The 20,833-nt window shown below is 40.5% G+C and overlaps 1 protein-coding gene across 3 annotated transcripts in view; it reads right to left on the reverse strand.

Annotated features, from left to right (window-relative positions):
- Positions 1–20,833, reverse strand: part of LOC138962772 (girdin-like) — a 42,392-nt gene that overhangs the window by 15,516 nt on the left and 6,043 nt on the right. For 2 of the 3 annotated variants that reach the window (XM_070334718.1, XM_070334720.1), the window contains exon 2: positions 2,865–5,113. In XM_070334718.1, coding sequence (XP_070190819.1) covers positions 2,870–5,065 — 2,196 coding nt within the window. In that variant the 5' untranslated portion in view covers positions 5,066–5,113 and the 3' untranslated portion in view covers positions 2,865–2,869. Of the gene's footprint in view, positions 1–2,864; positions 5,114–15,167; positions 15,668–20,833 lie in introns of those variants that run through there. The other variant, XM_070334719.1, reaches the window with a different exon arrangement.

Below are 20,833 nucleotides of genomic sequence, written 5' to 3' on the forward strand. Positions count from 1 at the left end.
TCCCCAAAAAAATGAACGACCCCCAAGCAACTGAGTGGCGTCTCCTGATGTCAAACGACTCAAAGTGACACGTTCGTTCCCTCATTCGCAAAAAAAAAAAAAAAAAGTTCGCATGTTATTTCTCGCAATGCACCTGCATTCATCTGGGAGGTTGGTGCTATGGTAAGAATGTTTTGAAGCCTTCGCGTATTCTGTTTACATCGTAGTTGTCTTGAAATATGCAAAAACCGTTCATTTCAGTCCTGAACTGATGGTGTCGTCTGCTACATATACGAGTAGGACAGTCTATTGAATCAGTCGACTTCCAAATGCTGCTTTGTCCAGCTCGAAATCTGTCAGAAAAAACCCCTGCTTTTAGCCGCGGGAAACTTTAGGGTAAAACATCATTGTTTGGTAATGTGGAGACGATAAGCTACATGCCACTAACACAGCGGCTGAGAATCTTCGCAAGTCGAAAGAAGAGGCACAAACTCACTGTGGCACAGGCGCATGAAATCTGTCAGAAAAAAAAACACTTCTGCTTTTAGCCGCGGGAAATTTAGGGTCAAGCATCATTTGGTAATGTGGAGAAGATAAGCTACATGTCACTAACACGGAGGATGAGAAGAATCTTCTCAAATCAAAAGAAGGGGCACAGCCTCGCTTTGGAAAAGGGCGGAAGAATACGCTCTCTGAAAAAGTTAGCGCACTCCAAGAGTGCGCTAACAGTGTTAAGCGCCTTGCCATTAGCCAATCAACTGTTTCACATCAGTCATGTGACACCAGTACTTACTGACAATTATTATTTAAGTTATTGAGACATCCCAGTGCACTAAGGGATTTATAGAGCAAATCGAGAAAATTCATTATTGAACGAAGCGCATAGCGCTGAGTTCAATAATTATTTTCGAGATTTGCTCTATAAATCCTTTAGTGCACTGGGATTGTTTCAATAACGATATTGTCGGTACCGCCAGAGAAAAAAGAAGATACAACACGCACATTTTGCTACGCGCATTTGAATAGGCATAACTGTGTGGTCAGGTCGTATAGAAGATCTACTTTTGTGTGGGCTGTCTCGTGTGTTGTGCTTTCATCACACGCAAACTCTTGTTTTAATTTCTGTTGGTAAATTCCAGTGTAGCGTTAAGCTAAAGAGTGATGATCTTTCTCTCATTTGAACTCGGAGAAAGGACTGTGCTTTCAGTTATTTGCGGTTCGAAACCTTCATCGAGCTTCGACAGATTGACTGTGCAGAGTTGTGCCCCTTGCCAAGGTCGACGGAAAGCCCATTTTCAAAATAAACGTGGCATGTTTTTCGTGTGGTATCTTCCCTCATCGGGGAGTCTGGTACTAAATATGAACGGTAAGAATGCTCTGAACCCTACACGTATTATATCCCCATCGTTTTATCGTTCACATTTGCCTAACATGTTAATTTGCTGAGCGGGATTTATGTCGTCTGCTAGGCTATTGCACTGAGTCTCATTTCAAAAACAAAAATTGCTCGTCCCGTTGCACTGAGTCTGCACACATAAAGCAGGCTGGTAATAAGTCTTATATGTGGTAAGAACGTTCTAAACCCTACACGTTTTCGATTCCGATTGTTCTTGCCTTAAAATAAACGGAAAGCATTCATTTACTGAACAGATGCAGTCGTATTTCAGTGTAGTCTGCTACGTGCTGATCTAGCTGCGACGTTATCGGAATAACACTTGTGTTTTCTGTTAGCTGCTGGGAATTGTATACTAACTCATCATTTGGTAATGTGGATAATAAGGTACATGCCACCAACATGGCATAATTATGAGAGGAATCTTCGCAAGTCGAAACTGAAAAATTAGACACAGCGGGTTCTATTTTTAGATCAGTGCAACTGTGGGCGGCACAGGCGCATGCAATCTGTCAGAAAAAAACCACTTCTGCTTTAATTGAAAAGCAGGACATTTATGGTCATAATCATTGGTATTGTGGAGAATATATAAGCTACATGTCATTAATTAATTCTGAGGATGAGAGTACAGTCTCGCTTTGGCAAAGGGTGTAAGAATACGCTCTGTGGAAAAGTTAGCGCACTCCAGGAGTGCGCTAACAGATTTAAGCGCATCGCCATTAGCCAATCAACTGGTTCACATCAGTCATGTGACACCAGTACTTACTGACAATTATTATTATTATTATTATTATTATTATTATTATTATTATTATCAAAATTATCTATTTTATCTTAGTCAATGTGCACCTAGTGAAGGGTGGTAATGGGTAATAACCGTGTTACGTGTAGGGTTGTCCTGATAAGCTGTCTTCTGGGCACTAGTATGAAGACATCAATACAGCTTTTGTCCATTTTGACCAGGCTTCCTGAATCTTAAGATTGACAATAGACGAGTTAACATATTGCAGTGGAAAACACTGTAAATAGCTAATAAGTGTTTAAATTGTGTGTTCCTAAATGAACCAATCAAACACAGATAAGATAGCAAATAGTAAAATAGTTTCCCTTGAAGACCTCGAACAAAAATCAAATTTAGATAACGGGTAAGACGGATGCACAAAAAGCCTTTGATATGGTCTTTGGGGAAACTTTTGATTGGAATCGTCGTCAATGTGCCCATGACATTTGCCAATTGGTTTGATTATCTTGACTCAAATTGCGATTTTTGTGGTATCAAACAGAAGAGCTGTTTCTTAGAAATCTAGTGGTTATATAAACTTGACATCTCCGTGAGAAAAGAGTCGTGAGTTTATCCTTGAAAGAGGAAATGTGTTTACTTTACAATGTCCTTAAATCAACTCTCTTCTTCGCAGCGACATACCTGCATGTTTTGTTCGTTAAATATTGATTGACTGTTCCTAAAAACTGTGAGTGCTCTTTGTTCACATACGGGTTTCAGTTTTGTTGGGTGTCCGGATATGGGGTTGCTCCTGAAGGATATGGAGGAGAAGGATGGTTTTGTGGCCTCTCGTAATGGGTACTCCCATCCTGCGGATTCCCGTGTAAGTGGGGTGACTGCTGCGGGCCGTGCGGCTGATTCCAAGGCTGAGGTCCCTGTGAATGCCCCGGGTAGTGTGGCCCGGTTTGGCCAGTGAATTGTGGTTGGTAGCCTGCATGTGAAGCCCACGGCATCTGTTGGGCCGGTTGATAATATGACCCTTGGAAACCCGGTCCTGTTTGTGGTGTTTGTTGTTGGTACTGAATTGCTGCCGGTGCTTGATACTGAAGTTGTGGGCGATTACGGGGTTGTTCCATTGTTTGATGCATGAGCCCAACAACTTGTGCTAAGGTATGTTGGTGCTCAAGGCTACTCATTTCACTTTGACGAGCCATCTTGTCTGTCAAATCTTTGGTGAGAGAATTCTGTCCTTGGTTGAAAGTTTTTACCTGATCATTTGAGTCTTCTCTGCTTTTGTTGAAATAAGCTGACTGTTCATCTTTTGCCGCTTGAAGTTCAGAGATTTTTTTCTCTTTCTCTTGAGCTGTTACTTTCAAACCGGTAAGTTCCGTTTCCACATTAGACAATGTTTGCTGTTGTAAGTCCAGTTTGTTTTGAAGATTATTCTTTTCTGTCGTCAGAATTGCGATCTCTTGTTTCTGTTTTTCGTGTTTTGATTCCAGAGCATGAATCTGTCCCTTCAACTTTTCACCTTCTGCGGTTGCATGTGTGAGCTTCTCTTTCAAAGCAGTTATATCGTTCTCCAAGGTGCTTACTTCTTTCTCTTTGGCTCTAAAAGCCGTGGTAAGCTGTTGGTTTTTTAACTCTAAATTGTGAAATCTTTCTCCCAGTGTTGCATTTGTTACATTTCCATGGTGGCGTTCAGTTTCTTCCTGCTTCAGACGATGATCAAGGTCACTGACCTTTTCGCTTAAGTGTGTGTTTTGAGTTTTCTTTTCATCCAAGTCCTTCTCAAGCCCACTGCTCTTTACATGCAAGACACTGCTCTCTGTAGTTTGTCGCCCAAGGTCCTTTCTCAGTGATGCGCACTCCGTCTTCAGGGTGGTGTGTTGACTCCTTTCCTGCGCCAGGTCTGACTCAAGCGCTGCAATCTTCTGTAGAGCATCTTCCTTTGAAGCCTGCAGAGCACTGCGCTGACTCTCCACATGTATTTTCTCTCTTTCTGTGCTGTCTGTGGTTTTTGTTAACTGTTCAATATCTTTCCTTTGCTCGGTACCTTTTAGTTTATATTCTTCAACTGTCGCCTGTAGCGAGGCGTTTTCCTTGTTCAAAACAGCTACTTTGGTTTGAAGCGATGTTGTGCTTTGTTTATATTCTTCAACTGTCGCCTGTAGCGAGGCGTTTCCATTGTTCAAAACAGCTACTTCGGTTTGAAGCAATGTTGTTCTTTGTTGATATTCTTCAACTGTCGCCTGTAGCGAGGCGTTTTCCTTGTTCAAAACAGCTACTTTGGTTTGAAGCGATGTTGTGCTTTGTTTATATTCTTCAACTGTCGCCTGTAGCGAGGCGTTTCCATTGTTCAAAACAGCTACTTCGGTTTGAAGCGATGTTGTTCTTTGTTGATATTCTTCAACTGTCGCCTGTAGCGTGGCGTTTTCCTTGTTCAAAACATCTTCTTTGGTTTGAAGCGATGTTGTTCTTTGTTTATATTCTTCAACTGTCGCCCGCAGCGAGGCGTTTCCATTGTTCAAAACAGCTTCTTTGGTTTGAAGCGATGTTGTTCTTTGTTTATATTTTTCAACTGTCGCCTGTAGCGAGGCGTTTTCCTTGTTCAAAACAGCTACTTCGGTTTGAAGCGATGTTGTTCTTTGTTTATATTCTTCAACTGTCGCCTGTAGCGAGGCGTTTCCATTGTTCAAAACAGCTTCTTTAGTTTGAAGCGATGTTGTTCTTTGTTTATATTCTTCCACTGTCGCCTGTAGCGAGGCGTTTCCCTTGTTCAAAACATCTACTTCGGTTTGAAGCGATCTTGTGCTTTGTTGAGCAGAATTTCTCGAACTTTCTAGAGCAGTAATCTGTTTCTCCAGATTAGTGTTTTCTTTTTCTACTTTATTTTTCGCTGCTACTAACTCGTCAAGTCGTTTTCTTTGCTCAGCGGTCAATTTCTCGAAACCTGACTCGTTAGCTCCCATTTTTCTGATTACTAGCTTGTATGTTCTACGCCGAAAGATGGGAGACACCTGAAATACGAACAAAACACATAATTGTGATACGATAGTTAGAGGATGTATGCAAGCGAATTGGTTGATTTTTCGATTTCAATAAAAAACAAGTCGCGTAAGGCGAAAATACAACATTTAGTCAAGTAGCTGTCGAACTCACAGAATGAAACTGAACGCAATGCCATTTTTCAGCAAGACCGTATACTCGTAGCATCGTCAGTCCACCGCTCATGGCAAAGGCAGTGAAATTGACAAGAAGAGCGGGGTAGTAGTTGCGCTAAGAAGGATAGCACGCTTTTCTGTACCTCTCTTTGTTTTAACTTTCTGAGCGTGTTTTTAATCCAAACATATCATATCTATATGTTTTTGGAATCAGGAACCGACAAGGAATAAGATGAAAGTGTTTTAAAATTGATTTCGACAATTTAATTTTGATAATAATTTTTATATATTTAATTTTCAGAGCTTGTTTTTAATCCAAATATAACATATTTATATGTTTTTGGAATCAGAAAATGATGGAGAATAAGATGAACGTAAATATGGATCGTTTTATACATTTTTATTTTTTTTTTTTTTACAATTTTCAGATTTGTAATGACCAAAGTCATTAATTAATTTTTAAGCCACCAAGCTGAAATGCAATACCGAAGTCCGGGCTTCGTCGAAGATTACTTGACCAAAATTTCAACCAATTTGGTTGAAAAATGAGGGCGTGACAGTGCCGTCTCAACTTTCACGAAAAGCCGCATATGACGTCATCAAAGACATTTATCAAAAAAATGAAAAAAACGTTCGGGGATTTCATACTCAAGAACTCTCATGTCAAATTTCATAAGGATCGGTCCAGTAGTTTAGTCTGAATCGCTCTACACACACACACACACACACACACACACACACACACACACACACACGCACATACACCACGACCCTCGTCTCGATTCCCCCCTCTACGTTAAAACATTTAGTCAAAACTTGACTAAATGTAAAAAGGGCACGCAAGAGAAATATTATATCGAAATCTTATTGAAAGTTGTATGGCAGAGCATGTGTACCCGCTTTGTGTGTGTGTGTGTGTGTGTGTGTGTGTGTGTGTGTGTGTGTGTGTGTGTGTGTGTGTGTGTGTGTGTGTGTGTGTGTGTGTGTGTGTGTGTGTGTGCGTGCGCAAGGAATCATATGTATTTTATTTCAAATATTATAAAATAGTTTCTGCTTTGTAATGAATGCATTACTGGAATAATTTTTAGCTTGCCTTAACATAAATAAAAACTATACAGTTCATAATATAAACAAGTCGCGTAAGGCGAAAATACAACATTTAGTCAAGTAGCTGTCGAACTCACAGAATGAAACTAAACGCAATGCAACGCAGCAAGACCGTATACTCGTAGCATCGTCAGTCCACCGCGCACGGTAAAGGCAGTGAAATTGACAGGAAGAGCGGGGTAGTACTTGCGCTGAGAAGGATAGCACGCTTTTCTGTACCTCTCTTTGTTTTAACTTTCTGAGCGTGTTTTTAATCCAAACATATGATATCTATATGTTTTTGGAATCAGGAACCGACAAAGAATAAGATGAAAGTGTTTTTAAATTGATTTCAAAAATTTAATTTTGATAATAATTTTTATATGTTTAATTTTCAGAGCTTGTTTTTAATCCGAATATAACATACTTATATGTTTTTGGAATCAGCAAATGATGGAGAATAAGATGAACGTAAATTTGGATCGTTTTAGAAAATAATAATTTTTTTTACAATTTTCAGATTTGTAATGACCAAAGTCATTAAATAATTTTTAAGCCACCAAGCTGAAATGCAATACCGAAGTCCGGGCTTCGTCGAAGACTACTTGACCAAAATTTCAACCAATTTGGTTGAAAAATGAGAGCGTGACAGTGCCGCCTCAACTTTCACGAAAAGCCGGATATGACGTCATCAAAGACATTAATAAAAAAATTGAAAAAAACGTATGGGGATATCATACCCAGGAACTCTCATGTCAAATTTCATAAAGATCGGTCCAGTAGTTTGGTCTGAATCGCTCTACACGCACGCACACACGCACGCACACACGCACACACACACATACACCACGACCCTCGTTTCGATACCCCCTCGATGTTAAAACATTTGTGACCCTCCACCACGAAATGAGTCGCATGTCACCTTTGCATGATTTTCATGTTTTTACATTTTCCTAAAGAGTTTTTTATGCTCTATCCAGTGATGAAAACCGTTTTAGAAAAGAGCGAAAACTGTTTGAGTTATAAGCCTGTGACTAAGGTGATCCTCCCACTGTTACCATACACTCCCCGGACTTATATTAAGCCTAGCGCAGAACCGCGCGAGGTGACATGCGACTCATTTCGTGGTGGAGGGTCACATTTAGTCAAAACTTGACTAAATGTAAAAACCCAGTATTTGTAGGTAATTTGAACGTTCATTTAATGACAAAACAAAACGTTACATTTACGATAATTTTGACCCAGTGGTCTTTTAAAGGCATAGAAAGCTGATGACTATTCACGCTAATTGCTTTACCCACAGCTGGAGACATGCTAAATTAAGTTCCCTGCAAGATATTGTGGTCTAGGACCCCTTAAATGTTGAGATATTTGAATTTTTATTTTGATCTAGATCGTCCTATTTATAGATTTGCCAACAGAGGTAACGTTGAGGCAAGGGAAATAACTCCGCGTCTTTGTTGACATCCTCACTTTTTCAGAGGCTAGAACAAGCTGTAATGCATGTATATGGTCCGCGCATTGCGACATATCGTCATTATATGGCCTTATGATGCATTTGACATCGATTGTGGGCAAACTACACATCGTAAACACGGGAACGAGTTAGTAAGCCTTTAAGTATATAAACACTTATGATGCAAATAATGCACTTATCTCAAAATCGTGGATAAAACACGCTTGCAATATGCCGGCGAGGTAATGAAATGATAGCAGTCTATCTTTTGGGGGATTTCTGTGCAATTAATACTTAAAAGAATTCTTTTATTTGGTCACATTTGTTGTCTTATGCTGCTCTGACACTGTGCTGAATTGCCCTTGTGAATAGAATTCGCCAATAGTTCGTAATGATCGGGACATGGTCGCAAGAAATTCGTAAATGTTCCTATCCATTCGCCACCATTCGTCTATTGTTGCGAACATTAGCCACATGTGCTTAATATTTTCAATATTCGCAAGGAAGGCATATTCTTCACTTTTTCGCAACGTATTCGCAACGTACTCATAAGTATTTGCAAGCAATTTGTAATTGTTCCAATGTATTCGTATCGCTCGCAAGGCATTCGCAACTATTCGTCAGGTCTTGTCCTTGCAAACATCTTGCGAATGGTTGCGAATTCCTTACGTACAATGCGATTTGCGTAATCGCTTTATTCGTATAGAGTTTGCAAGCACTCACAAGGCCACTTACAACATTCGTAATAAATTCGCAAGAAATTCGTGTTTGGATTCGTATGCATTCGCAATGATCGGTAGAAATTCGCAACCATTCGTAATACATGTACATTCGCAAGGATTTGCAAGGATTCAATGTTCAATATTGTTCCTGTCCACTCGTCTCTTTTTTTTGCTGAATACAACATTTCCAAAATACCAAGGATATTCGGCACAGTGTAAGAAGGGCAATACATAACGTATTTAACATAATAAAGAAGAAAAGTAGTATGAATTGCAGAAACAACATGTACACCAAATTAATGATTCTGACAAATACAGTTGCAAGGTTAGATGAGCAAACACTAAATTTCATACTGGCATTTTTCAAGAACACAGGAGCGCAAACAAATGTTATTCTTATGCATTGGGCTTAAACTACAACAGGGGTTGACACTCCTTTTAACGGGGTCCTGATTTGGCCTATTATGGTCGGTTGGACCCGAAAAGCAACAGCTAACTAACTAACTAACTCCTTTTAACCTAATTCTGTTTTAATTGTCTTATTTGTTTATTCGTTTCAATTGTTGTTTATTGTATCTGTCTTAGTAAATATTGATTACTACCAAGATAGGAGAGAGAGAGAGAGAGGGGGGGGAGAGAGGGGGGGGGGAGAGAGAGAGAGAGAGAGAGAGAGAGAGAGAGAGAGAGAGAGAGAGAGAGAGAGAGAGAGAGAGAGAGAGAGGACATGGCGTCATCCCTGTCAGTGTGTAAGTATGTGTGTGTATGTGTGTGCTTGTGTGTGTGTGTGTGTGTGTGTGTGTGTGTGTGTGTGTGTGTGTGTGTGTGAGCATGAGCATAATCACTTGCAATTATTTTCAAATATGATCAAACAGTTTTTGATTTCCAATGAATGCAGTACTGGGATAAGCCAGCTGAGATCAGAATTCTGATTATATCCAGCTAGGTAAGGAAACATGTAGAAATAAATGAATCACACAATTAATTGTTCTTTTTGCTTGTCGCTCCTGTTTATCTCCCTTTTTTCCCGATATCATACATATTTTCTTCTTTCTTTACATTTATAGCGTCACATTGCCATAGTGAAAGGTCACATTTTTTTTGGGGGGGGTATTTCTCACTTGGATTTCCTGGAAGGATTTCATGCCAGAAGTCAAAGTCCACTTGTTTGCCATCTGAGCTCCTGCATTTTTTTCAGATATATCACACTTTATATGCGGATTTTCCTTCTTTGCACCCTATATTTAACTTATGGGGGTAGGGTTAGTCAGAAGCTCACAACAGCCACACAAATGATTTTATTTATAATGTTTTTATATTGTCAGTAAGGCAGTATATCAGTGTTGACAAATAGTGAGTTTTTTTGTTTCATTATGCTTTTTATTGTGTTTTCCACATACGCTTCCGGTAAGCAAATGTTCCCTCTTTGGGCCCTATGTTTGACCTCTCGGGGCAGGGCTAGAATTAGCATCACATAATCCATAATAATATCAATAATCATTTGGTTTTGTTTCAATGTGGAAGCTGTAAGTTATTCTTATTATGATAAACAAATATTTTCAGTATATGGCATTTTATTGTGATGTGGATTTGCATAGCCGCAGATACATCTTTATTGAGTCGGCTCTGCACTTTGATTTCTAAGGATGGGGATGTTTTTGTGGTTTTTTTTAATAGAAAATCTAAACTCATCATCATACTTGTATTACGTTTTGGTAATATATTTTGTCCCCTAATGAGAAGTAGGAACTTCCCCCTCAACACAGCACCTCTCTTCAACTCGCAGGAGATTTTTGTTGCAGATCATACTTCTTTCGTCTGATGCACTGAAGATATAATACATCAGAATGAGTGACGAACGACCAGTATCTTTCAAGCGCAAGAAAAAGCCAAGACGGACAGAAACTGCACAACTGGTGTGTATCATCCACTGCCCTGAGGTCAGGTTTGACCCAGCTGTGAAGCCACTTAGTCAGCAGACAAAAGAGAAACTTGTGGAATGTTGCCGCCTGCGTAGGACAGCAGGACTTGATTCAAAATGTGCAGCAGTCCTGGATGCGTTCCATGGGTTTCATAGACGCTGCTACCAGTCATTCACAAACTTGAAGTATTTGAGAAAGAGAAGTCATGATGACCACCAAAGCAGCCCTGAGGATGTGAGTGATGATAGCGACAGCGTGAGTTCGATCCCAGGTTCGGCGGAAATTTATTTCACAGAATCAACTTTGTGTGCAGACTCTCTTCGGTGTCCGAACCTCCCCCCGTGTACACTACATTGGGTGTGCACGTTAAAGATCCCACGATTGACAAAAGGGTCTTTCCTGGCAAAATTGCTTAGGCACAGTTAATAATTGTCTACCTATACCCGTGTGACTTGGAATAATAGGCCGTGAAAGGTAAATATGCGCCGAAATGGATGCAATCTACTGGCCGTATAAAATGTCATCTCACACGGCATCACTGCAGAGCGCCTAGAACTGTACCCACGGAATATGCGCGATATAAGACTCATTGATTGATTGATTGATTGAGATCAGCCCTCAACATCCCGGTAAAAACGACGTAAAATTGGAGACTCTACCAGAACGCTTTTTCCTCGTGACTGGTGCATAATCTGTGACCAAAAGTACAAGAGGGTACGAAGTGGCAAGGCACATCACGAGAAACTTGTGAGATGTGAAACAAAGTCTGCCGAGGAGGCTATCAAGACGGCAGCAAGTGAGAAACAAGATGTTGAACTGATGGCACGAGTGCAGGTGGATCTCTTGGCAAGAGAAGCATACTTCCATGAGTCATGCCGACGTGATCTTGTGCGCAGTCGTAAGAGGCATGAACAGCGCGAGGCAACTTCCAAAGAACATATGAAGGCATGCTCAGATGCCTTTCAGTACATCTGCAACTACATTGAAGATGCAATCATCAACAGGCACCAAGTTGAACGAATGACCATGCTGCGGTTGAGATACTGCACCTTTTTGCAGGACAAACACCCTGACTTTTACAACCCTGATTTCCAAACTCATCACCTGAAGAAGAAAATTGTGGGCCATTTTGGTGAGAGTCTGAAATTTTGGAGGCCAAATTTTCGGAGTGAGCTTGTCTATTACTCAGAGTTGCCAGTTGGGCAGGCTGTTGAACAAGCCTTTGAGGCGGCAGCATCTGATGAGAGGAGACTAGAAGAGGCGGCCCATATCCTGAGGCGTTTGATCATCCAGGAATACCGTTCAGCAGAAGAATGTCCCTGGCCACCACCGGTCTCATTCATTACATCCCAGAAGATCCTGCCACCTCCAGTCCTGCTGAATTTCTTGAAGGTCATGCTTTCTGGGCGAAAAGAAACCTGACAGAAAGGAGAGGATCGGGCTGTCAATAGCTCAGGACATCTGCTATGCCGTATCGAACAACGAGTGGAAAATGCCCAAACACATTGTACTGGCAACAGCAGTCAGACATCTGACAGGAAGTGCAGAGTTGCTCAGCATGCTGAATCGTTTCGGGCACTGTTTATCCCACGGAGGCGTACTGCAGACCGAAACTGCCGTGTGTCACCAGATCATGCAAAACAGCAGCCTGCTGCCAACTACCATTCGTCCAGAGAACAATGTTGTGACCCACTTCTGTTGGGATAATTTTGACTTGCAGGAAGAAACAGTTTCGGGATCTGGTACAACACATTCCGCACACAGCATTGTCATTCAGGAGGTCTCTGAATCAGTCCCACCTACAGGAGATGCGCGTCCTGAGCAAAGCCGTGACAGTGTTGAGTTCAGCCCTGACGATCTCCCTCCTTGCTATGCAAAGCAGAAAGTGGGGCCTAAGCTCACCTTGGTGGACACAACTATTTCTGTGCCAGAAGTTGTGACTCACGCTTCACTCTCTGACTTTCTCTGGATCCTTGCTCGGCGTAAGTGTGCGGATGACCAGCACATTCCAGGATGGGCAGGATGGATATCACTAACTGGGAGAGAAGTGCAAGCCATACAAGAGCAGTCCCTTGTTGACTACATGCCTCCAGTCCTCCATCCAGTCACTGACAACGCGACAGTTCTGCACATTCTTCATCTGTCACAGTGCGCAACCAAAGAAGTGGACCCGGAGTGCACCTTGGTCACGTTCGACTTGGCAGTGGCAAAGAAAGCCTACATTATTGTTTGGCAAGATCAACGCTGGTGGTCAGCCTTGGGGTTTTCCACCTCATTTGCTCATTCCTGGGTGCTTTGGGCAAACTCATGAGAGGTTCAGGTCTCGAGGAGATCGTCATTCAATCTCTACAATCGCGATCTTCGAGTGCACAAGACAGTGCTGGAGGCCTTGGAACGCATGCTGATGGAGGCAATCATGCAACTTGATTCTGTCATTGAGTTGCACGACTCATACACCAAGTACAGGCAGAGTATTTTGAATGGCGAGATGGGCAAAACTAGCCAGTTATGGCTTATGTATGCTGAGAGGATCTGGCTTGTACTTCGCCTGCTCCGTGCAACAAAAGAAAATGATTTTGACATGCACCTTACCTGCGTTCAAGACATGGCACCCCTTCTCTTCGCCACAGATCACCAAAACTACGCGAGGTATGTCACAATCTACTTTCTCCAAATGCAGAACTTGAAGCACAGTCACCCAAGTGCCACGCAGCTGCTGAAAGCTGGGGGATTCAGCGTCTCAAGATCTCCCGTACCTGCATGCCGGAACCCAGTCGATCAAACAATAGAACAGACTATCAACAGACATGCAAAGTCAAAAGGAGGAATCAGTCGTTGCAACTCAGAACTTTAATGATGTGTATTTTTTTGCAAAACTGCATTTAGCATTGTTCCTTTTCACATGCAAATAAAAACAAGTCGCGTAAGGCGAAAATACAATATTTAGTCAAGTAGCTGTCGAACTCACAGAATGAAACTGAACGCAATGCCATTTTTCAGCAAGACCGTATACTCGTAGCATCGTCAGTCCACCGCTCATGGCAAAGGCAGTGAAATTGACAAGAAGAGCGGGGTAGTAGTTGCGCTAAGAAGGATAGCACGCTTTTCTGTACCTCTCTTTGTTTTAACTTTCTGAGCGTGTTTTTAATCCAAACATATGATATCTATATGTTTTTGGAATCAGGAACCGACAAGGAATAAGATGAAAGTGTTTTAAAATTGATTTCGACAATTTAATTTTGATAATAATATTTATATATTTAATTTTCAGAGCTTGTTTTTAATCCGAATATAACATATTTATATGTTTTTGGAATCAGCAAATGATGGAGAATAAGATAAACGTAAATTTGGATCGTTTTATTAATTTTTATTTTTTTTTACAATTTTCAGATTTGTAATGACCAAAGTCATTAATTAATTTTTAAGCCACTAAGCTGAAATGCAATACCGAAGTCCGGGCTTCGTCGAAGATTACTTGACCAAAATTTCAACCAATTTGGTTGAAAAATGAGGGCGTGACAGTGCCGCCTCAACTTTCACGAAAAGCCGCATATGACGTCATCAAAGACATTTATCAAACAAATGAAAAAAACATTCGGGGATTTCATACCCAGGAACTCTCATGTCAAATTTCATAAAGATCGGTCCAGTAGTTTAGTCTGAATCGCTCTACACACACACACACACACACACACACACACACACACACACACACACAGACACACACACACGCACATACACCACGACCCTCGTTTCGATTCCCCCTCGATGTTAAAATATTTAGTCAAAACTTGACTAAATATAAAAAGAGTAGAGTAGACATTATTGATACAATCATATTGCATCCTTGGACTAACCTACAGGGAATGGTTGATGCTTCATTTTTCTCCCCAAAATATTGGTTAAGATGGTGATAAAAACCGGAAGTAACAAATTTTGCTGCCAGAATTAAAATGTAATGTAATGTAACATTATCAGTGCATCAATTTCCTTTCCATTGGTATAATTTTTGTTGATATAGGCCAGTTTTAGGTCGTGAAAAGGGCTTCAGACGAGACCTACCCCCATTTTCCAATAGCAGCTTGAGGGCAGGGTTACAAATAAGGGCATAACTAAAGAAAATGCAGGAGCTCAGATGGCAAACAAGTGCCATGAGTCTTCATACTAAATGGGCTTTCCAGAAAAACTAGTGGTAAATCCCCCCCCCCCAAAATGTGATGGGGGGTCATGGCTATGTGAAGCACTAATTTGTCTTTGTACAATCGCAATGACTTTACACCTTATGTTAATAAGAAGTTCCCAGATGCTTTTGAAAAGTATTAAAAAAAGTGATTTTTTCTCCCAACTCTTGTTATTGGTAGCTTTATCGTTCACCAACATGGGATAACGGGTACCCATCATGCTTTAGAATAAAATATGTATGATTGTACTAAGCTGCTGCTAATTGTGCAATAAAGCTAGATGGCAGTTGCGTATATGACTGGGTTTTGCATATCACCTCTCGACAGAACCAGAAGTCATCCGCTGACCGTGCTTTTATTTTCTAGTAGTATGCTCATGTGAACGAAAGCCACATCAAAGGTTCTGGCATTAGGTATAACCGTTTCACGAGGAGTAACCGGTAACTTAGTTAGTTGACAATACTGAGAACCTGCTTTCACAAATTTCATTGCATTGCCTTTGCGCTAGACTTCAGTATTAAAAAAACAAAAACAGATACGTACATGAAATGATAAAACAAATTAGCTCGTTTTATGAATATTTCTGTGCAGGGGATGCCACCGAATGGGATCCTGTTCCTTAATGAAAGTTTCCCCTGACCGGACCTTTAATTTTAACCATGGTGATTACTAACAGCGACTTCTTGTTGTACAGGAATGCCTGCAACAAGAGCATTTAAAATCACAGTGCATGCGAACAGAGAAGGCTTGTCTATATTTTTTCTTTAATGAATTTTTCTTTTTAAAGACTTAATCCGGACAGTAACGTACATGACGTTTTTGTACGTGCTTATTTCTCTCAGTAAGTACTAGGAGATACAAGTCATGGGCATATATTGATGTGCAGCATTTAGCTTACAGCCGAAAATAGAAGGCCTAAGGAAACTGTAACATTCACATATTTTGTATTAGCTCCCGGAATCCCGTTAAGTAAAGAACAAGAAAACCACATGCTTTATACGACTCCCCTTCGGCATGTCTTATTACAGAGGCACCCCAATTTAAAAGACCCCTCCGCCACCCGCCCACCCCAATAGAAGACTCCTTCCCTTGTAATACCCCCATCCCCGTTGACAGAAGACTCCCTGCCTTTTAAGAATTCTACCCTACCCAAAAAGAAGGCTCCCTCACTTTAAAGATACCCCCCCCCCCCCCCCCCCAGAAGACTCGTATTCTTTTAAAACCCTGTTTTCTCAGTTTTTGTGTGTGTGCTGTTAGCCTCTGTAGGTTGTCTTTGGTAACACGTCTAAGTGATTTATGTTTATTTTTGTAATTATGTTACGCTTTGGCGAATAATTCTAATTAAACGATCTTGTTGAGGGATGAATTTCCTCTACAACTGTCTTTACCTAGTTGAAAAATATGCATTTTTACGAATTTTGTAGCGTATAATATGCACTACAAACAGCCAGTAAAATATCCTCCACGAATCTGTCTTCCGTTTTGGTGTACCTTATCTGGATCATATTTTACGACAATTTAAAAATGACAAAAAATCACTTGTAACAGTAGGCGCGAATGAGTTGCGTTTCTTTCGCCGGGCACTGTACATGTTTACTTTTACTTGACAGTTTTTGACACAGCCGCTACATTACTCTCGTTTAAAAGCTGTACAAAAGTCGTTTTGGCTTGTCGGAGTTGTTCCCCTTTTCCCACGTTTTGGATCCCCCTTTCCATTGTCAGATTGTAGAAAATGGAGCGGTTTTGATTCCTGTAAGTTTTCTTAAATCAATTAAACTTGTTCATTGTATTAATACACAGCTACAGTCTTGCAAAGACATGGGCATTGTTACAGTGCTTGTTAAAAGAAACCCTTTTGAAGCACACAAAAAGTATCATCTTTTCAAACCTTGTCATTTATCTTTAAGTCCGATGACGTCATCTCAGAAAGGGAAACCAACAATAACAATAACAAGAACAGCACTTTATTGTCCATTTCTTCTTTTATGTTGGGGTTGATGCGTGCATGCCTGGTTTTCTCCTGTAGATGGGTGTCGGCACAGAAGGTCTGCCCGCTGTCCTCAGCCAACATGCTCCGTCTTCATGGCAGCTCAAATTTTTTATCGAGGTTCTCTCCTCTAGATCCGCCGTGTTTCGCCTAGGGGCTTGCGCTGCCTAGTTGATAGGGTCACCTCGTAGAGGATGTGGTCATAGACCACGCACGGTCGGTCTTGGGATAGGGAAACGTTATGCTAGTCCGGAGGGATTACGCCACAATGGCCACCTCGCGAAGACCCAGGGTCCTAGACTAGGGAGGACCAAGGGGGAGCACCGGGAGGGCTACCCCTCTACCCGCACCTCCAACACAATCCCTTCCCCTGGTAGCTTCATCCCCAAGGAGGAAACAGAGCTACCTGCAACACCCCAATTGTCCATTAAAATATTACATAAAAATGGAACATTTTCTTCGGCACACCCTGCTTGCCTGTAAACGATTATAAAGACATTTAAGACTCAAGCTTAAATGTTTTTATGTCGGGCGAACGATGTACTCCTGTATTCTGAATTGGTTTATTCATATCTCTCATCCCACAACCTTCTTAGTGCCCACCAGTCAGCCTATCGACCACGGCACAGCACGGAAACGGCTCTTCTTCGTATCTTGAATGACCTTCTGACCGCTCTAGACCAGAACAAACATCCGTCCTCTTGCTTTTAGATCTGTCTGCGGCTTTTGATACGATAGACCATGGCATTCTTTTTTATCGTCTAGAGCACTACTTTGGCATTAGTGAGATGGCTCTCTCTTGGATTCAAAATTATCTCTCAGACAGGAAACAGTTTGTTCTGATCGATGGCCAACAATCTGCTGAAACCTCTCTTGTGTTTGGTGTTCCTCAAGGTTCTGTGTTAGGCCCGGTGCTGTTCATTATGTACACAGCACCGCTGACAACTCTCATAGAGAATCATTGTGTGCTACACGAAATCTTCGCAGATGATACGCAGATCAATCATTCCGCATCACATGACAAGTACCCAGATTTGGTTCTGTCGCTACAGGAGTGTGTGAGAGGTGTCGGGGCATGGATGGAAGAGAACAAACTCAAACTAAATGACGACAAAACTGAAGCCATGCGTTTTTCATACTCCACCCCTACCCATACTAAGTCTATTTCAGAACTCCCACAGGCCATCTCTTTGAACAATATTGACATCAAGTTCTCGGATACATCCCGTGATCTCGGAGTCTTTTTTGACAAAGATCTTAGCATGAAACAGCATGTAGTCCAAACATGTAAAGCAGCGCGAATGGAGATCCGGCGTATAGGTTCCATTCGACAGTACCTTACCGAAGACGCAACCAAAAGACTAGTCTGTTCCGGCATACTCTCTAGATTAGACTACTGTAATTCACTGCTCGCTGAATGTCCCAAATCTGTCACCAAGCCCTAGGCTGCAACTAGTCCAGAACGCTGCCGCTAGACTCGTGTTTCGAACACCTATGAAACAAAGCGTCACGCCTCTACTCAAACAGCTACATTGGCTTCCAGTCGAACAAAGAATTAAATACAAGATCTGCTGCATATTCTATCAAATTGCCGCGGGCACGGCTCCACAGTACCTGTCCGATCTCGTGCAGAAAAACAATCCTGAAAGAGTTGTCCGCTCTGCCTCCCAAAATAAATTTGTCAAAGCTCCTAAGTATCAGAGGGACGATCATGGTGGCCGCTGTCTTTCAGTCGCAGCTGATCATATCTGGAACAAACTCCCTTTGTCTCTACGTCTCAGTCCATCTCTGCCTTCTTTCAAAGCAAATCTCAAGACTCACCTCTTCAGAGAAACATTCTAGAAGGTTAATGTTGATGATGTAGTTGTCGCGACCCTGTGAATGTGCACTTTCAGATGAACAATGTTTACTGTGTGTGTGTGTGTGTGTGTGTGTGTGTGTGTGTGTGTGTGTATGTGTGTGTGTGTGTGTGTGCGTGTGTGGGTGGGTGTGTGGGTGTGTGTGTGTGTGTGTGCATTATAATTGTTGTGTATACTGAGAGTTCGTTCCTGTAAGAGCCTCTGGATTTTTGTAACATTTATGTTTTGTTTTTGGTTTTGTTGTAAAGTGTTTATGATTGTGTTCTATTCCGTCAATGGCGTCATTCTGGTAATGATGTTGTTATTGCTTTTGTAAAGCGCTTTGTGTGTTCGAAAGCGCTATAGAAATCACCATTATTATTATTATTATTCAGCATGCTACTGTGTCAGCATTTGATCTGGAATGGGTGCGACCTATTTGGGTTATTCTCAGACAGCTTAGTCTGGAAGCAAAACACCCCGGATGTTTACACCAGCACCAAACTTCAGCTTGTTGCACAATTTTCCAGCTCCAGTTTTGTTCAATTTGTCTAGCTATACCAGTCACCTTGCTTTTGTTCGACCTACAACAGTAGTCCTAGCAGTTTCACTTTTAACGACCTAGAGTGCTGTCTGTGTCATCTTCAAATGTAATGAATATTTTTTCCAGGATATTGGATTATTTCTGTTACTTTCTGCAAATGCTGGATTTTAATGTGGGGAATTGTCAGTTACACAGAAACAAGGCATTATTATATGCATTCCGAAACAAGATAAGCCAAAACAATTTATTAAGAACTGGCGGCCAATATCCCTGCTTAACATATCCTATAAAATGTGTTCATCCTGTATTGCAAATACATGTAGATTGAAAACAATGTTACCCAAAACTATTAGTGAATACCAAACAGGTTTTATGAAAGGAAGATTTATCGGGATAATATACGTTTGCTGTATGATGTGTTGATGTTTACTGAAAGAGAAAATATACCAGGTTTGCTGCTTGCAATTGATATTGAGAAGGCGTTCGACAGTGTGTCCTGGCCCTTTTTACAAAAGGCATTGGATTTTTTCAATTTTGGAAATGATGTAAAACAGGTAGATATAGTTTTTTTAACCAAGATATACAGACTTGTATTACAGTTAATGGCCAACATTCTGGTTGGTTTAATATAAGAAGAGGCGTCCGACACGGCGATAGCCTCTCACCATATTTGTATTTAATATGTTCCGAGATATTGTTATTAATGTTACGTAATAATTCTGTGCTAAAAAGATTGAAATAGAATAACGAGGAAGTGTTATTGTCTCAGTTTGCGGACAATACAACTCTTTATTTGGATGGCAGTGCGGAATCGTTTGTTGAATGTGTTAAAACTTTACAGAGATTTCCTAAATTTTCCGGATTAAAGATAAATAATGAAAAAACTCAAATTGTCTGGATCGGAAGAAAGCGACATTCACAATAAAGATATATGAGGGATATGAATTTTTGTTGGACCCTGGGATTTTTAAAGTATTGGGAGTCAACATTTTGGACAAACTCCATTTTCGACAAAATAAATATGAAGGAAAATTAACAGAGATAAGAAGAATTTTAAACGATTGGAGCCGAAGACAGTTGACTCCATTCGGTAGAATTATAATTTTGAAAACCTTGGTTCTTTCAAAATTGGTTTATTTTTAGTCCCCTTTGTGCCTTTTGTAAAAATGAAAATGAAACAATTTCCCATATATTTTAGTATTAACTGCTTAGTCGGACATTTTGGACTGATTTGGAATATTTGTTAAATAGAAGTTCTATTCAACGCGCAAATGTTCTTTTTACAGAAGAATTAATTTTGTTTGGTTGTATGACAAATGTTAACGTAGATGTGGTTTTGGATTTTATCATTATATGTTTAAGGAATTTGAAATATAGATTTGAAAAAACAATTCCAGTTTAAAGCTGATAACATTACAAAAAAATCAAAAAATTCAACAGGTTTTTTTTTTTATCTCTTTTTGGTACATATTTAACATGACAACAACATCAGACATCAACATCAAATAACATCAGACATACAAGATTATGCTATACGCATCTTCAAAAATAAAAGAACAAAAACAACAGAAAGGCACAATAAAACGTACAATTACATAGCCCATATTCAATACATTTCTAAATTATATAAACATGCTCTTCGTCTCCTTTCTTATCTTTCTATTTAATCATTTTATAAAACTTCTCATAGCAACAAAATCTTGTTCTCTGCATAATTAATAATCTGAATTTACTTTTTTTTTTATAACGATCAACATATAAAATATCCTTATCTTGTTCAATCAAAAAAACAATCAATGATTTGACAATATTAGAGGTTCAAATGGGTACCACTCCAGAA

This window comes from Littorina saxatilis, linkage group LG3 (assembly GCF_037325665.1).
Source record: "Littorina saxatilis isolate snail1 linkage group LG3, US_GU_Lsax_2.0, whole genome shotgun sequence".
Taxonomy (NCBI): Eukaryota; Metazoa; Mollusca; class Gastropoda; order Littorinimorpha; family Littorinidae; genus Littorina; species Littorina saxatilis.